Source organism: Scomber japonicus, chromosome 2 (genome assembly GCF_027409825.1).
Source record: "Scomber japonicus isolate fScoJap1 chromosome 2, fScoJap1.pri, whole genome shotgun sequence".
Taxonomy (NCBI): Eukaryota; Metazoa; Chordata; class Actinopteri; order Scombriformes; family Scombridae; genus Scomber; species Scomber japonicus.
Window position 1 is genome coordinate 24,081,831 of NC_070579.1, and position 15,029 is coordinate 24,096,859.

The 15,029-nt window shown below is 43.3% G+C and overlaps 1 protein-coding gene across 2 annotated transcripts in view; it reads right to left on the bottom strand.

Moving 5' to 3' along the window:
- LOC128368061 (trinucleotide repeat-containing gene 6C protein-like) overlaps nt 1–15,029 on the bottom strand; it is a 58,456-nt gene that overhangs the window by 19,986 nt on the left and 23,441 nt on the right. Inside the window, exons 4-6 of one of the 2 annotated variants that reach the window (XM_053328794.1) lie at nt 13,055–13,462; nt 1,849–4,350; nt 478–681 (exon numbers count right to left, since the gene is read on the bottom strand). In XM_053328794.1, the coding sequence (XP_053184769.1) occupies nt 478–681; nt 1,849–4,350; nt 13,055–13,462 (3,114 nt within the window). The remainder of the gene's footprint in view (nt 1–477; nt 682–1,848; nt 4,351–13,054; nt 13,463–15,029) is intronic. The other variant, XM_053328802.1, reaches the window with a different exon arrangement.

The following is a 15,029-nucleotide window of genomic DNA, read 5'->3' on the forward strand; positions in this document are numbered from 1 at the left end:
TAATGAGGTGTACAATTGCCTTAATCCCACCAACGCTCCAAAAGCACTGACAAAAATCTTTAGAATTGGCCAAAATGGTACAAGTCAGAAGAAACTTGCTGCTTTTGTTCCTCAACTGAAGTGCATTTGTGCACACATAAAACCCAAACCTTTAACACCTAGGGGGACAATCATTCTGAAAGGCTGAAGCTGAATTCTTCATTTCACTAATCTGCCAAATGCCACACAATATACGTGTACCAAAAAACTGACACAACGGTCGGGTTTACGATGAGTGGCAATTACTAGATTGTGTGAAATTATTTTATAGACGGGTACATCTTAAACTAATTAAAGTTAATAAGTTTAAGTAAGATCTGTGTAGAACTTTGCTAGGGTAGTAAATAAAGCAGAAGGGGGACAATTTCAATGCCAGGTTATGCTAATTTCCTATGGTTGACATCATGTATAAATATATTATTCATCAAAGAGTGTTACCTGGCTTGCAGGGTGCAGGACCTGAGGGTCCATTGGCCCTGCCATAAGGTCCAGAGGACTCGTGGCCACCATCTCCCCATCCTCCTACACTCCCTTGGGGCTTGCCCCAGGCAGAAGTGCCATTGTCCACAGTTGATGGTGGAGCTGCTGGCTCTCCCCAAGCAGGCTCCGATTTGGACTGAACAGTGGAATGCTCTCCCCAACCTGGAAGACAGATGAATATAAATAAATCATAGTGCAGTAAAATCTTCACCACTAACAATGTTTATTCTTGAAATTATAAATCACTCCTTTTAAGGTGGCGAACACACCACAAAGTAACATTTTCCCATCCACAATGGGTGTGGTTGTAGCTTGGTGATGTAGTGACTACTTGTAGGACTAGTTGGTGAACTGCTTTGGCTGTCAAGCTTACCTTTAACTGACTATCCAGCTCAGCCACCTGAACAGTCAGCATTGGTAAAATGTCTTGATATTGGTCAAAGGTGCCAATTCATGAATCAAAACTGACCAAAGTTGAATTTGAAGCAAAATTCTGCTCAGATTTACCCCCCCCCCCCCCTACATTTGAGTATGTAGGGGGAAGGCAGAGATGGAGGTTGGCAGCTTTGGCCAACCGGTACGAGTTCTTCCACCCCATCTCTTCTCTCTTCGCAGTACTTTCTCTAACTTAGTTTACTCCTCTCTTCATTTATACTGGTTTCAGAAGAGATAACTAATTCACAGTTGTAATAGTGTTCAGAGCAACTGCTCCATGTTAAGTGTATTGCAAATTACAGACAGAAGGGGGCAATGGTCTCATTCATATTCAAAAGGAGAGGAGAGTGCTGGACATTAAAGCACTGCCATATCTATATGCATGGCCTTTGTCTTCACAAAGACCTGTTTGAACTGACTGCAGTACTAACTTAAACTTGCTGTACAGTCTTAATTATGTATGCATGACCACTGAGAGGCCCTCAGTACCTCTGAGACAATCTACTTAATAATCACTGTGAGAAAATGATTTCAAGAAATAATCCTTGAATGGAATAACAATTCATGCCAACAATGCTTTTATTGGTAATTTAGTCACTTTATGTGTTGATGAGTAAAATCAACTCTCCACTTAAGCTTTGTCTATCTTCATACTTCATTCAGTTCATTAAGATCATCTCTAAAGCTGCATTATGCTTTCAGATAAAACTCTCAATCTAAAAAAGAATATCAGGTTTTATAAAAAAATATTTAATCTGATTGATACATTCTACAGTTTTACATTTTCCAGTGTGTTTTGCTTTGTTTTATAGAGATGATAGCTTTTTCACTCTAAAATATAAATTCCATATCATATAAACATTTTGAGCAAAACAGCACAGCCATTCGTATTACCTGAGTTGGTGAGGGGGGGTCTACCCTGGGGGCCCGCACTAGGATGTGAAGCTCCATTGTTGGGTGACCCATTGTTGTTTCCATGATGCTGCAGGTGAGCTGGGGGGCCATGATGGCCATGATGGGGATGGTGGTGCATGTGGTGAGTGTGATGGTGATTGTTGTTGCCGACAGAGTGATTGTTGCTGCCAGGACCGACAGAGTGATTGTTGTTGTTATTGTTGGGCATAATCATTCCACCATTCTTACTGGGAGGTGGGCCGCTGTTGCTTGGGTTACCAGAGGGATTGTTGCGATCCCACATGTTGACAGTCTTATTGTAGGCATTCGGATCGCCCCAGGTGGACGTTCCATCGTCAATCTCCATCTTCCTGCGGATGGAGGGAGGGGAGGGCTCTTCCCAGCCAGTGGACTCCTTACCCTGGTCCTGTTTGTGTGCACTGCTCCAGCTAGAGGAATTCTGCTTCACAGAACCAGGACCACCCCAAGAACCAATGCTGCCACCTCCTCCACTGCCTGTGCTACTGCTGCTGCTTTCCTGGGGTTTGGAGGAGCCCCAGCCTCCCTGCACTGGGCCATTGGCACGTGGGGTCTCCCCCCAGCTACTGTTACTGACAGCAGAAGCAGGCTTGCCCCAGCTTCCTCCTCTATTACCTCCTCTCGGGCTTTCCTTCCAACCACCACTTCCTCCATTTCCCCCTTCTCCTTCCCACATGCTGCTGGAGGACCCATTGTTCTTGACATCTGCTTCTCCCCAGTCCCTTGTGCTGGAGCTGTTGGAGCCCCCATTACCGTTGCCCCAACCATGGGAGCTTTTGGGACCCTCTCCCCAGTTAGTAGGCTGGCTTTTTGTCAGGCCATCATCCCAGTTGGGTGACTTATCCTCAGATCCCCAGGATGGTGTGCCTGCACTTTTAGGACCATTGGTAGGCATAGGGTCTCCCCAGCCACTAGTAGTGCCATTTGGAGCTTTGTTGTGTGACTGTGGGGGGTCACCCCATCCTGATCCAGTCTGGATTGGCTGAGGTGGAGGGGCTCCCCAGCCAGAGGATGATGATCCTTCACTATCACTTTTTCCTCCAGACCCAGGCCTCTGACTGGGGCCGATGTTAGGATTTATGGTACCTCCATTTGTTGATGATGGTCCACCATTAGAGCTGGAGCTTCCTAAGGTGTCTGAGCTGCTTTTGCTCTTCACGTCAGAGTTGGCTTCTTCCATCTCCCATACAGTGTGCTGTCGGATGGGGGTCTGTCCCCAACCTGTGTTACTCAGCACCCTTGGGTCCAGGTCCTGTCGCGGTAACACAGGGGTATAATCCATGCTCGAAGACCTGTCTCTGTGGTGGGATTGACCTTCGTTGCTGTCCCCACTACCCTCACTTGCTGGGGCTGTTCCAGACTGCTGGCCCCATGAACTAAGTTGCTGCTCTTGGCCTGAACCAGAACTACCAGCATCAACTGAGTCCCAGCCTTTAGATGCATCTCCACCACCAGAGCATTTTCCCCAGTCACCCCAGCCACCACTTCCACTACTACCGCCACCACCACTGCCTTGGCGGCCCCAAGCAGAGAGGCCTCCAGAGGGAGCTGAGTCCCAGCCTGAGTCCTTGGGGGAGTCAGCTGCCTTACTTTCTCCACTACCCCATACAGAGCTGCCTGTTGTGTCCCCATTGAGCTGGGATGATTCAGTGGGTGACTGGCCTCCCCAGCCAGTTAACCCATGTCTAGGGCTCATAGGCTCCTGAGCTTGCTGCTGTTGCTTAGTGTGGTTTGGTCCGTCAGTATTAAGGTTAGCAGGTTCAATGTTGAAGGACAAGCTTTTGTTGGTTGAAGGGTGCTGCTTATCATTTTCATTAGCACTTATCATTCCACCCCAACCTCCTCCACTCATATCTGCACCTCCCAGGGTCCCATTTCCCATGTTTCCATTGCCATTAACACCTGGTGGAAGGGATGACGAGTTGGACACCCCATTAGGGCCAATGCCACCACCTCCACCAACCTCATGGCCCAGAACAGGCCAGGCTGATGGGTTGGCATTAGGATTGAGGTTCAAGTTAAAGTTGGGAGAGCCCCAGTTAGTGGGTGCTCCTACTCGGCCACCATTCATACCATCTTGTTTCGCATCTGAGACCCAGCCTCTGTTACCAGCTAATGTGTTGGCTGACCCAGGTCCCGTCATCATGTTATTGTTAGATTTGAGAGAGGGGTAGTGGGCCTGCTGGCCTGTGGCACCTGTGGCCATACTCATAAAACTACTACTACTGGTGGTAGTGACAGCACTGGTGTCTGGGTCGGAACTAGCTGAGCCCAAGGGGCATTCTGTTGCTGCAGGGTGGCTGGGGTCACTACTGCGGCTGATGGAGGGCCAAGCTTCTGTGTCACTTCCGTCAATAATCACTTTGTCCCAGCTGTTGGCACTGGAGGGGCTGTCAACTGGTAAAGAGGTGCCCCAATGACAGGTCTCATACTGGGCACCAGGGCCACTCTGGAGGGATATGTCTATAGAGAAAAAGAGAGGGAAGAGAGGTTGAGACAAACAGTGAACAGAGGAATACAATAGTTTGAACCTAGATTTAAAATCATAACCAGGGAGGGGGGCTGCAAATTAGCTTCCTCTTGACGTCTTATATACATTTGTGTACAACAATGTTTATCTGTATGGTCAATGTTAAATAAACTGATCAAATCAAACCAAACCAAACACAGGGAGCTGGGTGAAGATGACTCAGTCAGAAATAAACAAGAGGATATCAGTGGCTGAAGATGGAGAAAGGCTTGAAATTAAGAAGTGATGGAATAACAACCGCAGAAGAGAAAAAGGATGAAAAAGAGACAACATAAAAAGGAAGAAAAGCGGGGAGAGGTGGGGGAAGAAAAAATAGATTAGGTTAGACTAAGGAACATCATGTAATACAACCCCCATTAGTTCTCTGGACCAATTTTATCTTCTTGGTTGGTTAATGCTAGCTATCAGACTTGGCAGGATGAGATGGTCACACTTGCACGTTCCACAATCCAACACATAATCAGAATGCACAGCCAAGCGTGCTACATGTCATATCAGCTATGGCATATCCATATATCCTTGCCCTGGTCAGCCAAACAGAAACAAGGAGATGGAGCCTTTGCTTTCCTTCCTTTAACCATTCTTCTTTTCTCTCTTTCTCCTCACTTTTCCTATTTCACTTCTCCTTCCATCTCTTTTCCCCTTCTCTCGCGGTCTTGTTTTGCCCCTTACTTCGTCCTCACTTTCTAGCTGCCCTTATCTATTATTATCATCTCTCTCTCTCTGTCCATGTTTTCTCTCTCCCTTTCTGGGCCCACCTCTTTCCTCACCCTTTAATTTCTCCCTCTCTCCCCTCTGCTCTCCTCTAACACCCAGCAGTGAGAGGGCCATCTGTCTCCATCGTGGCTTTGCTCGCTGGGGCTGTGAAGGGAAGCCCAAGTGGAACGCCGCTCATTTATTGGAATGAAACCAAGACGGCTTCTCATCCATCACTCCCTATGCTCCAACAGACCTACTCCTCCTCTAACTGCACCGTACAACGAAACCACAAAACACTTCCTCTAACCTTGTGTGAATATGTGTATGTGTCTGCTGGCTTTTGAATTACTTGCATATACACAATATTGTATGTGTTAATGTACATTTGGTTGTTTTATCCTACTACTTACAAAACTTTAAGCTTGATCTACAAATTCAGTAGCACAACACACAACCAAAGATGAGCTTCAACAATTCTCTAATCAACATCACACACAAGCAATTTCATTAGGCACAAAAGCGTCCCCTCAGAGGGAGAACTAATAATAGTCTGATTCGATGCTGTAAAGGGGCAATAAATCAGTTGGAGACAGCTAATCAATGATCTTATTAATGCTAGTGGGTGAGAGCAAGGAAGCTATCGATCCAGCATGCAAACATCCTAACCACTAGGCCATCCTCATGTTATGGTCTAAAAAAACCAATGAGAACTACTGCTATGAATCTCAATAGCACACAGGCCGACCAACCATAGGAAGAGAGAAACTCATCTTGAAAATTAATGTGAAATACAAAAAAATATATAGATAAAGTCTAGTTTTCCAACAGAGAACAAAAGTGTTTAGTAGTAAAACATGAAATATTTCACTGCAAAAGTTGGAAAGTACTGTGCAATCACCACATTCCTCACGAAAATACACATGTTCACTAAGCTTACAAGGAGGCTGTTACACATTAAATATAGACAAAGTGTAATGTTAGACCATGTACATCACAAACAGTCCTTCTCAACCAACAGCCGTAAGCTAACAGACAATAATTCACTTCAGTTACCCAATTGAGTGGGTGCAGAAACGTTGGCTTACTAACCTTTAATTATAAAGACCCAAGCTGTGTTTGTAAAATATTTGCCTTGTTTGGTAATTAAGCTGCCTTACCTTCTATTACTCTGCCATTAGCGTTTATCATATTATTACAGTGATTTCCATAATAGCTACAAGTTATCCATCATGAGATAAAAACCCAGTCAAAACCATCCAGTCAGATGAGGGAAAAGTCCATTTGTTTGAGGAGTGTGGTCAAAGAAACATACTCAATACTGCCAGATATGTGGCTTTAAGATACAGCGCAACACACCACTGTTACGACCCCTCCCTTTCTGCTCTCTATCATGCAGTTGATTACTTCCTGCAGGAGTTGGTAGTCAGGGAGGGTCGTTAAGGCAAGGTGCTGACACCTGGCTAGGCCTCTAGAAAGGAGATAAATGCCAGCCTGGTCTCATTCTCTCTCTCTCTCTCTCTCTCCTAGGCTCCACGCTGCTACAGGTTCTGGGTTCGTTTGGCGGTTTTCCTTTTACACTCAACAGCCACACACAAATATCTCACTCATCCACACACTACATTCACCACTGACACCACTACACTCCACACCTCATGCTTTTTGTATATATGTTGTTTGAGTTACAATAAAACATTTTCTTTTGGCACCTGACTTGTCTCCCCTCCATGTCACATATGTTGAGCCAGTTTGTGACACCACAGAGTGGATGTGAATGCAATTTTCGCCTCAACCTATTTATCTCCACTCCCCAGGCAGCCTTATCACACAGGGTCGTCAGACTGACGGTACACGCACATGCACGCAAACGCACACGCACACGCACACACACACACAAATACTACAACATCACAGCAAAAGTGATCCCTTACTACTGATGTAAAACTGCCATTTCGTTTTTGAGGAAAGTTAGAATAATTTTTTGTAATTTTTTTAAATTAAAAAAACCAACAACAAAAAAAGCTCAGCAGCCAGGGGATTTTTTTTTCTCAAATTGAGTTCTGGTGGTTCAATAAATGCTTATGTTTACAAATCTATGAATAATCGGTCGCGATTTCAATATTGATCAAAATAATCGTGATTATGATTTTTGCCATAATCATCCAGCCCTAACTGATGCTTATCCCTTTTTGCTTAGTCCCCACTCTTTCAGCATCTGAATTATAGTAAATTAAGCTTGAAGGCTGCAGCCTCAGGAAAATTTTGTTCAGTCGACCCCTCACCCACCCAGCCTATCTTCCTTTCCCCATCTCTCTTTTTGTCTCACAGTCTCATTTGCACATTTTGTTTCTTGAAGAGCATAAATGGGTTACACGGTAAGATAATCAAAATCTAGAAAGCAGCCATTTTTTTTAATCACTTCAGTCAAATATACTACGAACAAACCAAATCTCAAACAAAATAAACTCCCACATAAAACAAAAATGAAAGAGAGTGGAATGTCTGTTGCCATAAGTGGAAAAAAGGTGCAACAGCGCCTCTCAGAGTGCTAAAACAAATCCACATCAGTGGGAAGCAGTAGATCTCCTCTTAGTATGTCTGCAGCAAACTACCCAGTCAAACCACAAAATCTACTCCAATGCAAAGACACTGCTGTTACTGGGTGCCTGAGCTGTATCCCAGATCTACATCACGTGCGGTAAGGGTGTGCAGTATAGTGAATGTTGTATGCAGTTTGACAAAAGGAGAATTTAATGTTAGACTATTGTATAAGATTATACTGAATAGGTTTTCATGTTATTGTATCTATCCATGTAGATACATACGTGTGCATGTGTGGACTAATGCTAAACAGCCTCTGTTTCCTTTCACCTCAGTGTGCCTCAATTGTTCCTCTTAACTCCCTCCCCAGACATTCCAACCCAAAGGTCTTGCTGATTCTTGGCAAAGCAGTAATTTGGCAGGGGGGAATACTAACGCAGGCTGAACATGAAAAACAAAGAAAAGGGGACAATTATTTCCATCCTCCATTTGCAATCATGTGACAGTAATGCGGTGCTGCTTTCATTCTGGTTGCAATTAGGAGGACAGTCTCTGATTACTCTTTGTGAATGAAGAGGGTCAAAAACAAAAACAAAAGAAGCCCTCTATGGCTCCCCATGCTTCTAACAGGGAAACAAGACTGACTGTTTGTGTGCATGCATGTGCAAGTCCGTGTGCCTACATGGGCCAGCACTCTGTATAAAACCTGGACTAACACAAAATAATAGCAAACATGTCCCAATGATGAGTGCACCAGCAGTGCTAAAACGCTAAAAAAAACAAGAAATAACGCAACAACATAGTGAAGTCGTGTGATTCTAGCTTGACAGAGTTGAAGCAGAAATAAGCAAGAGATGAGCTCCAGATAATGAGACTAGCTGCCATCACAGAAACAGGCAGGTAGCCAAGAATTAAATGCCTCCCCTCCCCTTTGAATCAAATGAAAGGCAGGGTGACAGAAATAGGGAGAGAGGGTGGAAGGGAGAGATGGAGGAAAGTCTGGGGGGAGGGGTTGGCACTCGCAGTGGCAAGGGAAAAGAACAGGAGACGGTGGGAGAGAAAGCATGAGCAGAATAGAAGAGATGGTGTGGCAATAAATGGATTCCTTAGTTTGTGTGAGTTCGTCTGTGAGGCTCAGACTAAGATGGTTTTCTCAGAGCAAACTGTGGGCTCACACAAACCAAAGCCAGAGCAGGAGGGGATGTTTAGTAGTATTTTGTCCCCAAATAGACCTTCTCTGTTTCTCTTTGAGGGGGAGCTTTACACCCACTTGGATCAAAGACGGCATACACTTGTTTTTCCGGAAGCAGGGAGAAAAAGAAAGACTGAGGGAATGGTCACAGGAGGGTTTAAAAGCTCATCCTTCATGTCTGTTTACCTCTGCTGAGAGAGTAGAGAAAATAGGAGAGCGATAGTGACTTCTTTGGTTTCCCTGACAGAAGCTGGATTAATGAAGCCACTGGGGGGTTGTCTCACTTGTGTGCGTATGTATGTGTGAGTCACAGCCTGAGCACATGGGGCAATCTATAGCTCCCTGACTTCATTAGGACCAGGTAGTCTTGTGATTATTCAATGATTTTAAAAACACACCAATATATTTAAATGGTAGTTACATTTACATCTTAATAGTATAGTATTTTAAGAAATACACCTGAATGTACACTTATATTTTTACCTCATTTAGCAGACCAATTTTTTACTAAAAATAATCTGTTCCACTTTCACACCATGCATTTGGTCAAAAAGAGATATGCTCAAAACACAAACACTTCACCTGCAAATCAAAAGGGTCTAAATGAAAGAGCCAAATGTGTTAACAGCACCCTGGCGTCACGCTCTGTCTGGATGACCAGCAAACAGCTGTTGGGCTGCAGTTCCCACAGTCTTAAAGAGACCCCCACTCCAGCACCTGCTACTGGGGAGCCCGTCTGGATAGCTGCTGGCTGCTCCAGACTACTTAATGGTCCCCAGTCAGCTGGGGAGACGGGAATGGTGGTGGGTGCTACGGAGGGGGTTGGAGGGAGAGGGGACAGGGGGTCTTCTGTCTGGTGTTTGGGACAATTAAATAGGGTTTGGATAGTGGAGGTTACATGGGAGTGGTATGAATGCCCTTGGATCTAGAAGGATTTGCCTTTCAGAATTTGAGGATGAAGTGGTGTATGTGGATGGTCTGTAGGAATTTTATACATCACACACACTTTGTGCAAACATATAGTGACCTGGTCTGATAAATTCAAATGTTCTTTATTTCGCATGAATATCCAACAGCAATATTGCCAAAGCATCAAGAGTCAGTGAAACAAAATTATATTAACATACCATTAAAATTGATATATATTAATTATATTTAGTATATACTGTACATGTGTATGCATGTATATGTGTATGTATGCATAAATTCGCCTTTAAACTCTGAGCCAGCTGGCATGCAAGGCAGACACAGATCTGAAAGGACACAACTAGGTCAGAGTAGTGTGCTCTTACTGCTACACAGTCGCTACATCTAGGTTCATGTATTTGTGTTTGCATGTGTATAGCTACAAAAATGTTTGAGTATCTGTGTGATGGAGCCATCACATTCTCACAACCCTTGGGGCCACAGTAGCCCTACAGAGACCTCAGAAAAGTGTCCTCAAAACAGAGTTCATCCCTTACTAGTTCTGAGAAAGGAAATTTTGTGTCTGTAGCACCATGATGATTATAATAGAATTTGGACAAAATTAGATTTAGAAAATCTATATATCATTTTCATATCTACGATGAAGGTGGTGTACATAGTTCCTGAAGATTAAGTTAATTTGATGTATTAATTTACATGGTTGAGTAAGTCCAAAACACAGTAAATGATAAAACAGTTAAAAGTTTACAGGTATTTTACCAATGACATATATTTATGTTAATTTTACAATATGTTATATGTCAAGCTTATTCTATAATAAAAGCACTTATGTCCTGGGATAAATGCAGTAGAAGTTAAAGATTATTTCTTCAACTTTATCTACAATGTCCACTCTTTAAATTATGTATACCAGAATCATTGCAACTTCAGGGCCACTAGCTTCAGGCTATTAGCTGAGCAGACCGGAGAGAACAGGCTGTAGATGAGAGGCCTTTGGGGCAAGAACAAGAGAGGAAGGAGGAGGAAACCTAGCCAATGGCTACTCTGCCACAGGCTGTGTTGTACTGAGGGGCCCCTGGGAAAATCAGGGTGAAGTAAAGGCCAAACAGGACAACAACTGCTAGACCAGGACTAGAACAATAATTAGGACATTATAGGTTAATACACTCAACTTTTCACACCATGTAGAGTGTTGATATTATGTGTATACATGCATATTTTTATCTTGTGCATTTTATTTATTTTATTTTACTGCTTTTATCTTTCTGTTGTGTACTTCATCTTTTTATTGTGCTTCTATTATGTTATCTATTATTTGTGTTTTGTCTTGTTGTGCAGCACTTTGGAAACCTTGTATTTGTTAAAATCATGCTATATAAATAAAGTGGATTGGATTGGATTGAACCAAGGGATCTTAACTGGTTTGGCACAGAGAAATTAAATTATTTTAAATTTAGTCTCCTAAAGGCTTTGAGGTATCACTTCTTCTGAGTGACTTATGCCTGTAGCCAAATTTAGAACCTGGCCCACAGCTGAGGAAAGCCTGCGCTTAACAGCTGAACTCAGAGAGGAAATATAATAGAAAAAGGAAAACTTAGCTTCTGAGCTAATAAGCAGTAAAAGGATAATGTAGAATCAATGCAGGATTAACAGATTAGATCTTAATTGTTGAAGTTTATGTTGGAATACATTTAAAATACCCCCATGAAACAGTATGCATATGTACTAGTATGAGGCACAACTTGCAAAAAATACCCACTGCTTCTGTTATAGGTGGTATAGGTCCAAGTACAAGAGCAATATAGACTAGAGAGAGCATACAAGGACCCACTGGCTCTGTGATGCAGGGGACTGTAATTTGCAGACTAGCCAGCCATGCACCACAGCTGCTGCAGATTTGTTTACCGAGTGCCTGGTGTTCTCCAAGCAAATGTTGAGTCAGTAATGAAAGGCAGCACAGAACAGCAAAGGAGCATTGATGAAAAGGAAGAAGAAGAAAAAAGGAGACACGGAGAAGAGAAGCTCAAAGATGCAAGCAGACACACATGCTAGCTCTCCCTCAAAGACTTAAACATAAAAACATTGTGTGGTGTAATACAGTTATTCTCATCTGTCGTCAATGTTAGTGTTATGTTAAGAGGATGTGAAGTGATGCCATTTTGTTTGGGTACATTATCAAACAGAATATTATGATTGCTATTCAGATAGAAAAAACGCATTTTTATGTATGAAACATAAAAATGCAGAAATAATAATAAAAATCGGGAAATCTTGAATGTGGAAATAACAAAATAAGGTGCTGTCCAAACACAGCTCTAACAGTGAGATAAAATTACCAACACACTTGCATTCACACACAATCCAGTGCACAATGAGCACCTCAAGGCAGGTTCAATATTAGATATTTTAGGTGGCCACCGGTGAGTTCATTAAAAGGCTACCACTGGCTATGGAAGTTTGAATGTGTGTGTGTGTGTGCGTGTGCGTGTGCGTGTGTGTGTGTGTGTGTGTGCGGTCCTGTGAGCGAAAAAAAAAGAGCACTTAGATGCTAAAAAAAAATGCAACCATGTTCTTCTCACTTTGAAATAATTTGGAGTTATTATTGTCAGTTTTGTGAGCAACACAATCCAGACTTGCACACTCTAACAGTACAGACCTACCTTGGGAACCAGCATATAGCTATTAGAAATCCTTTCAGATGGCAAAAGAAAGGAAACTTTGAAAAGCACAAGTGGCCTAAAAAAATAAATACTCGAGTCTTTGGTTTTATGTTAGTCAGCCTACCCATCATTACCTATCATTTGGGAGTTGTATCTTGTCTTATGCTGACAGGAAGTAAAAGTGGGCTGTTAAATGACACTGACCATAATCATCATAATTAATTATAGCTAGAGTGCAGTAAATTAACCAATACTGCTTTGCATACCACATGTCTGTGCCAAGGCAAACAGAATACAAACTAAGCTGAATGATGGAGCCTTTCTAATTCCTTATATCTTAAATTAATCAAAATGCCATGATAATGGATAATCAATATTTGAATAATAGCAAGTTGTGTTGATGTTGAATAAGAATATTAGATTTTAAAAGACAATTCACTAAGCTTGTTAAAATGAAATTCCAAATATAGCAAACATGCACAAATACCAAAAAAACTAAATCAAACAGAAGTTTTAAGATGAAATAATTCACACACTGCCACCACCAAAACATCAAAATAAAATAAATTATATATCAGACGTCTATTTGAGGGCATTTTTTGTTTGTTTTTACACACAAACCTGGGTAGTGTTTGCCTGCAGCGGACACAGCAGAGTTTGGGGTAGTGCTGCTGGTACTCGTAGAAGAAGAAGAAGAGTAAGACGATGAGGGCGAACAGGAGGAGGAAGAGGAAGAGGAGAGGGTGAGAGCGCTGAGAGCTCCTGCAGGCAGTGGCTGGCCTCTCTTCAGTAGCTGCTTGTGCTCCTGCTGGCGGAAGCGCGGGGGCACCTCTCTGGGCGGGTAGCGAGCACTGGCAGAGGACGACTGGCACTGCTGCTGAGGGGGAGTCTGAGTCGGGAGCTGGCTACTGGAGGAGGCACGCTTGCCATTGCCAGAAGAAGAGGAGGAGGAGAGGGGCAGCGTGGGGCTGGCAGGGTGGAGGTGGTAGGGTGGGCCGGGACTGGGCTTAGTGGGAGCAGGCTCTGGCACTGGATGGATACAATACACAGGCACACAGGCATACACACACACGCACACAGAAAGACAGATGCAGGTAGCAAGGTATTAATGTCGGGGTTAACTCAGTATTAGTTCTTTATGTAACAGACATATTTGTCTGGGTTGTTCTGCCAACAGACAATGAGATGGAGATAAAATGATCCTTTACATGGAAGCCCCCGAAATTAAAGTGTGTGTCAGCGAACAGTGATGTTTCCCTGAATGGTGGTCCGATCCTTTGTAAAAAGCAATATTTGCCCAAAAAAACCATAATGTCAAACAATCGAATACAAAGTCACAGCAGATCAGACATGTTTAAAATTCAACAAGTGTTGATGCAATCTCTGTAAATTCAATTTGGTCTATTGTACCAGCGCTCAGCAGGTGCACATCAAGACATTTAGCTGCATCTATTTGTCTCCACACTGTATCTTGGCACCGACTACCCCTTTAAGTTAACCGTCTCATGCTGCCTGTAGTGGGAACATATGCTACGGGCCCAGACACACTTTCTGAAAAGGTCATATTTCTTTCTGCTGACTGAGCACAGACGCACACAAACACATGGAGACACCTCGTTTCCTCTTCATTACGCTCTCTTCTCCTGCTTTCTTCACACAAACACACACACACACACAAATACACACATACACCTTTCCCTGCTGGTCTGGCCCCAGCCTGACCCTTTCCCTGTGGTTCCAGTGACCAGCCAGCCGTCTAATTGAGCATTGCCCTGAAAGGTGTTATTATTAGCAGGACCTGGATAGCTAGAAACCAAACAGATTGGCTTGGCTGAAGTCTCCTCTCCAGGGTGCTGCAAGACTGAAGAGAAAAACAGTCCTGACCTATACACTGAATAATTCTTATTGAGAAAACTAAGGAGGATGTTGGTGTGAGTTTTCTACCTGCTGCACAGAAATAGCTGCTTTCATACCGACTGCCAATAGCTAGTGACCTAAGTGCTGCTGTGAATTACAGTTTCTTGGTCCATGAGTAAAATGCATGATGAATACTTGATGATGTTGTTTTCTATAGTCCCTTGACAGACAGGTTCTACACGACAGCTGAGACTGCTTCCCCTCAAGGGAGCAGAGAGGGAGGCAGAGAAAGACAATGTTTTTGTTTTTTAAACCAAGAGATGGGGAGTGAATTTGATAGAAATAATTTGTTAATTAAAGTTTCGGTCTGCCGAGTGTGTGAGTCTGAACTCCTCTCATAGCGGTGTTATACTGCAGTGTTGGCAATTAACCACAGTGACACGCACACACAGGCCAATGCTGCCACAGTGGAGGTTAAAGTAAATTGAGAGCGCAGAGGTATTCACTGCGCCTGCCAAGAGCTTGTCAAAAAGCATGGCTAAAAACAGAGGCCCTCTCAGTGAGCGCACCACTAATCCAGATGACTCCCTACCTCCTGACACACAGAGTAGCAATGAGGAGGAAACGGGAGACAAATTCAAAATGTGTCTCTGTTTCCTCTAGACGGAGAGAGCTACATATATATAGGGAAGCAAAACATAATAGTCCTTCTTTTCTTCTGTTGGTGTCCTTCACAGAC